Source organism: Nematolebias whitei, chromosome 14 (assembly GCF_014905685.2).
Source record: "Nematolebias whitei isolate Nwh7 chromosome 14, NemWhi1, whole genome shotgun sequence".
NCBI lineage: Eukaryota > Metazoa > Chordata > Actinopteri > Cyprinodontiformes > Rivulidae > Nematolebias > Nematolebias whitei.
In genome coordinates this window covers 29,695,708-29,702,141 of record NC_056511.1, presented here as the reverse complement: position 1 = coordinate 29,702,141, position 6,434 = coordinate 29,695,708, and the positions used below count along the sequence as shown (strand labels likewise).

The following is a 6,434-nucleotide window of genomic DNA, read 5'->3' as shown; positions in this document are numbered from 1 at the left end:
CTGGGCTAAAACCTAGGTCTCGGTCCGGTAGAAGCGAACTCCAGCGCGGTTCGAGTGCAGTGTGAATGTAAACAGACCGAGCCCCGCTCCGCAGGACAAACAAACACGCATTTCTCTGACCTTATATGGAGCCGTCAGCTGCCTTGTGTGGAAAAACAATATTCTCCATGGTCTTCTGTCTCATCTTCTGCTCATGCTAAGTCCATTTTTGAAAAATGACAAAATATAACTCCTAAAACTGCTAAAACTTGATGCCACTTCGTTTTTATTTTTATTTACAGAAGAAGAAGAAGAGTGTCTTCAGAGGTTTTTGTGTCGTTTCTTTCAGTAGTTCTTGGTGCAGCGCCCCCACAGGCGAGCGGGGGAACAGGTTGGTTCAACAGGTTGACTGACTGCACAGTGCAGTGTGAATGCAAACTCACCAGCTCAAATGTAAACAAAAGCTCATGAATGTTGGTCCCGAACCGAGTCTACCTGACTATCTGGTGTGAAAACGACCTAAGAGCTACAAGTAAACCTGCAGTCTTAGAGTGAAGTGCTCTGTTATGAAAATATGGAACAATAAGATGGAGCTAGGTTGTTGAGAGCTTTGTAGGTTAGAAGAGTTTGAATTCAATTCTGAATATATATATATATATATATATATATATATATAGATATATAGATAGATAGATAGATAGATAGATAGATAGATAGATAGAGTTTATAAATAAGATGATATAAAATAGAAATGTCCACAATGGGTCCAGACTCGACAGGACCCAGGACAGTGTTTCTCCTCCCTCCTCTATAATTAAATCATATTTGCTTCTGCAGCACAGCACCACATGTTCCCATCTGTATTCAAGGGACCCCCCCCCCCCATATATATATATATATATATATATATATATATATGAATAATCTTTTTAAATTGCACCCGTGATGTAAAAAGATAATGAGATCATGGTCGTCTGCATATCGCGTTTCGAGGAGAGGAGGCTGCCGCCACCTGATGAGACTAGTCTGTTCCGTGTGGACGTTTCTGTCGTGATTTTACACATAATATATTTAACAAAACTCTGGGGGACCGTTTGGAAAAGATGTGACGTAATGGACGTAGTTTTCACCGAGGAGAGGAAGACGCGCGAGGCAGCTAGCAAAATAAATAAATAAATCAAAATACGACGCCGTCCAAGAAACGTTTACGTTACCTGAGACCACCAGCGCCTCGTTTGGTCCAACGGTGTGGCAGTTTCCCATTTTACCGACACTGAGAGAACGTGAAACACGCCTGGTCAAAGCATAAAACAAGGAGTTTTATTTCGGAGCTTCCGTTGATCTCTTTAAACACGAACTCCCACCACACCCCTACTGACTGACTTCTTTTCAAAATGGAGAGCGGACACTACGGTGGCACTTTCAAAATAAAAGTAACATTTTCAGTGCGCGTTTATTCAAAATGACAAAATGCTGTCTTTCTTCTTGTTTTCTCACACTTGACTCACTAAAAATACAGCTACCCAGTCGTTTCTTTGCTGCCCCACCTTCCTAGCCCATGTTTACTAACTATCCATCATGGGTTTTCTCGACTACGGTCTAGCCAGTCCTCACGCAATTTCGTTGTGCGCGCACACACCATGCATTACGGTAGTATTGTTTACACGATGCTTTCAAAGTAAAGCTGTCTTCTGAATCCTAAGACTTGAGAGACCGCTGATTTCCTCCATGTAACATGAACATGGAAACACCACACAGAAAGAAACTACAGCTTCGCCGGGAGGGCCCTCGGCAGAGGTTGCGACACTCTTTGAGCCCGCCGATACGCGGTCACGTGCTTCATGCAGCTGTCAATAGTTCCAAACAGAAGAATCAGAATCAGTTTATTATCGCCATGTCAATGAACGAGGTTCACAAACTAGGAATTTGCGTCGACATAAGGTGCGAATAGTAGTAAAGTAAAATAAAGTAAAAATTAAGTAAAAATTAAGTAAAAATGAGAACATTACATAAGACATAAGCCTGTGTACACCCACAAATAAAGTAAAATTAAAACCATAACATAACCATATGTACACCCATACAATAGAAAACAATAAAAAAGCTTAGAAAACAGTACAGACGGAGTATTCAGTTATAATACAGATGTAATGTGACCAAAGCAGACATTATGAGGTAGCATTATGAGTGTTCAGGAGTCCAACAGCAGAGGGGAAGAAACTGTTCTTATGGCGGGAAGTTCTGGTCCGAATGGACCGAAGCCTTCTGCCTGAGGGGAGTGGTTCAAACAGTCCGTGTGCAGGGTGAGCAGGGTCAGCTGTGATCCGACCTGCTCGCCTCACAGTCCTGGAGACGTACAGGTCGTGGAGGGATGGAAGGCTGCAGCCGATCACCTTCTCAGCTGAGCGCACAACGCGCTGCAGTCTGAGTCTGTCCCTGGCAGTGGCCCTGGCGTACCACACCGTGATGGAGGAGCTGAGGATGGACTCGATGATGGCCGTGTAGAACTGCACCATCAGCTTGGCCGGCAGCTTGGCCTTCTTCAGCTGTCGCAGGAAGTACAGTCTCTGCTGGGCCTTCTTGATGAGGGAGCTGATGGTTGGCTCCCACTTGAGGTCCTGGGTGATGGTGGTGCCGAGGAACCGATACGAATTTGCAGTGGTGATGGGGGTATCATTACAGGTGAGGGGGGGCAGAGGGGCTGTGGCTTTCCTGAAATCCACAATCATCTCCACTGTCTGGGCATTGAGTTCCAGGTTGTTGCTGCTGCACCAGGTCACCAGCCGGTCCACCTCCCTCCTGTATGCAGACTCATCACCGTCTGAGATGAGCCCGATGAGGGTGGTGTCATCTGCAAACTTAATAAGTTTCACAGAGTCATGGCTGGAGGTGCAGCAGTTGGTGTACAGGGAGAAAAGCAGGAAGGAAAGCACACAGCCCTGTGGAGATCCTGTGCTTATAGTCCGAGTGTCCGAGACAGCTCTCCCCAGCCGCACGCACTGACTCCGGTCTGTCAGGAAGTCTGTGATCCACCTGCAGGTGGAGTCAGGTACATGGAGCAGGGAGAGCTTGTCTTGGAGCAGAGCAGGGAGGATGGTGTTAAATGCGGAGCTGAAGTCCACGAACAGGATCCTGGCGTAGGTTCCTGGGGAGTCCAGGTGCTGCAGGATGAAGTGAAGAGCCAGGTTTATTGCGTCATCTACAGACCTGTTGGCCCTGTAGGCAAACTGCAGGGGGGGGTTGGTGATGGACTTGAGGTGAGATGAAACCAAGCGTTCAAAGGTTTTCATGACTACAGACGTGAGAGCTACAGGTCTGTAGTCATTTGGTCCTGTGACACGTGGCTTCTTGGGGACAGGGACGATGATGGAGGACTTGAAACAGGCTGGGACGTGGCATGACTCCAGTGAAGAGTTGAAGATCCCTGTGAAGACTGGAGCCAACTCTCCAGCACAATGTCTCAGCGTGGAGGGTGACACAAGGTCTGGGCCTGCAGCCTTATGTGTATTCAGCCTTTTAAAAAGCCTCCTTACTTCATCCTCTTGTACAGAGATAGCAGGGGGTAACATGTAACATGAACATGGAAACACCACACAGAAAGAAACTACAGCTTCGCCGGGAGGGCCCTCGGCAGAGGTTGCGACACTCTTTGAGCCCGCCGATACGCGGTCACGTGCTTCATGCAGCTGTCAATAGTTCCAAACAGCTCATCGCTGTCAGTCAGTTTGAGCGGCTGCTGGCGCTACACAACACAAAAATCAACTTTTCTTAATTTACCTGACGTCTTTCAGTAATTATTGAGCAGTAACGAACTGATTATTGATTATTTCACAAACTATGCATTTTATCAAAGCATTTTTAGAAGCAGCTGATACGTTTATCAATAAATTTTAGAAGGGAACGAGTCTGCAAGCACATATTTGTTAGAATTTTTTTTATATGCAATACATTGATCAATATAGCCATGTCAGTGTTTTATAACGTTACACACGATAACTAAAAGATCAGAGTAACACCTGTTATAAAGCTATTTCTGATGTTCTCTGCATAAGAATGCTCCACCTTGTCCTCCATGCAGTTCAGATCTGCTCCAGCTTACCTTAGATCATCTGGATGAATTCTTGATTTCTATAGAAGATATTCAACCTTTATTTAAACAGGTTTGTCCCATTGAGCCACGAGGACTCATTTACAAGAGAGACCTCAATATAATTGTTGTATTTGTCGTTTTTTTTTATTTTTTTTTATGGCAACCAAGTTCCTGGATAACTGAGTTGATTGTAGCCTGACAACTATTGTAAAATTGTAATTCATTGATTAAAATGTTAATTTAAATGAAACTGTAGAATCATAACAGATGACAAAATAAGTGTTAATTGTGCAAAAATAAATTTCCAAACAATTTATTATAAAATATGTAAAATGTAAAACAAGCAATAAAGTACTTTTACTGCCATTTATAGTGTTTATTGATGACATCATCTCAAGTCAGCCAGCAGGAGCACCATCATCATCATCATCATCACAACAACACAAAGTGAGAGCTGTAAATTTAATCTGCACAAACATTTTCAATCAGGGCTCAAAATGTTTAACTGTCAAAGAAATGTGCAAGAAAATAAACTACTGTCACTCTACAGGCACATTTAGAGAGAGGACAGTTTACAGAGACACAGTCAGGACGTGTGAGACTGAAGGAAGTTCAACCATTTGTTCATGGACCAGAACCAAATGAGAAGAACAGCAGAACTTCCACTGCATGTTGATCCATTGACCAGTGATCTGACCAGTGATCACACATGTTGTTCTAAATTAAACTTTGGTACGAACAGAGATGATAAACCTGAGGGAACAATTAGAACACAAAAAAATACATAAGCAGGATAGAAGAAACTCACAGATAAGAAAATTAACGCAGTCCTGCCAAGAAAAATGTTAACAATGGAAAAGAAATTCTGACATATTTTTACAAAAGATCAGATGAAGACAACTGGCATGAAGAATAACTTCCAGCTCCATCTCAACCTGTGATAGTTTAATAAGTTGTTTTGTTACTGTTCTACAGTTTATTGATGCTGATATATTCTTGGTAATAATTCTTATGTCTTGTTCTGTCTTGAAAGAGAGTGTCATCTCAACTTGACCCATGATTACCATACGCTAAACTAATAATATAAAACAACTGTAAATGAACAGTCCTGCAGTAAATACCAACTTTGTGAAGGATATGGTGTTAAAGTAATCTTATTCAAACATCTTGATTAAGCTGTTATTGTTTTGGGACGACAGAAAATGAGATCTTGAACCTTTGTGATACTTTGAATGCAACATTCAGTTCACTCAAGTCATTATCCTGTGGTTTACCTGGAAAACATGAAAAAAATGGACTCATCTCCACAATCATGTTTTTCTTTAATGATAATGTCACAATTTATACTGCAGTCTTTGACAAATGATCTATAACTTTAACTAAATTATGGCAATCTTGTTGTTATGTTGTCATCATTCCTTGCTGAAATCAGGTCTCTCTTGTAAATGAGTCCTCGAGGCTCAATGGGATTTACCTGTCTAAATAAAGGTTGAATGAATCTCTCAGGAAAAAAAGGCCAAATATTTTCTAGTTGAGTTCAGTAACTGGAATTACCATAAATTAAAAAAAGACCACCTTTCAAAATTTAAGCAGTAATAGATGTTTTAAAATGTTGAATTAGACAGAAATAGACCCGTTTAAACCGTCATGCTGCAGAGCAGCTGCAGTTAAAACACAACTAGTAATTTAACATGTTTCATTAACTAAAACTGGCGACATGAAGTATTAATGTTGATAAATTGTGGTACAGAACAGTCAGATAACGCTTCAAAATGGCAAAAAAGTGTCGCATTTGCATCATCTTACCGGAGAAAACATGGAGAATGAACTACGTTCAATGCTGGAACCGCTGCTGTTTGGAACTATTTGCCGCTGCATGACCCACGTGACTTCCGCATTCCATTCTTTCTATGGGAGTCTATGGGAGTGTCGCAAACATAGATATCATATGACTAGATACAGCATTGACCGCTATCGCCATAGATATCATATATGACTAGTGTTGGATTTAATGTTTTATCTTTTATTATTTCTGAAATTTCAGGTTATATCATGTGCGTGGGTGTCGTTTTTCTTTAGAGTTTCCTCACAATCAGTTAAATGTTAATCAATTAATTTGCATGAGTATCCACTTTATATATATAATCTCACCCTAGTTAGGGTCAATCTTATAGATTTACAATCTTAGAAATTTACATTTTGATATATTTACAAGCGAATCACAACGGGGCCATGACAGGTAAGATACTGTTTACTTACAGCAGGACGGTTGCTGTACTGAGAGGGGCAGTCCTCACTCACTGAGTATCTCACACACACACACACACAGACTGATGAACATAAAATAATCTAGAACACATTTCTC

At 41.6% G+C, this 6,434-nt stretch overlaps 1 protein-coding gene across 1 annotated transcript in view; it reads right to left on the bottom strand.

Annotated features, from left to right (window-relative positions):
- The window catches only part of LOC119420615 (flotillin-2a), a 44,319-nt gene extending 42,966 nt beyond the window's left edge, over window positions 1–1,353 (bottom strand). Inside the window, exon 1 of the mRNA XM_037688030.1 lies at window positions 1,194–1,353. Coding sequence (XP_037543958.1) covers window positions 1,194–1,242 — 49 coding nt within the window. The 5' untranslated portion in view covers window positions 1,243–1,353. The remainder of the gene's footprint in view (window positions 1–1,193) is intronic.
- Between the last annotated feature and the right edge of the window lie 5,081 nt (window positions 1,354–6,434).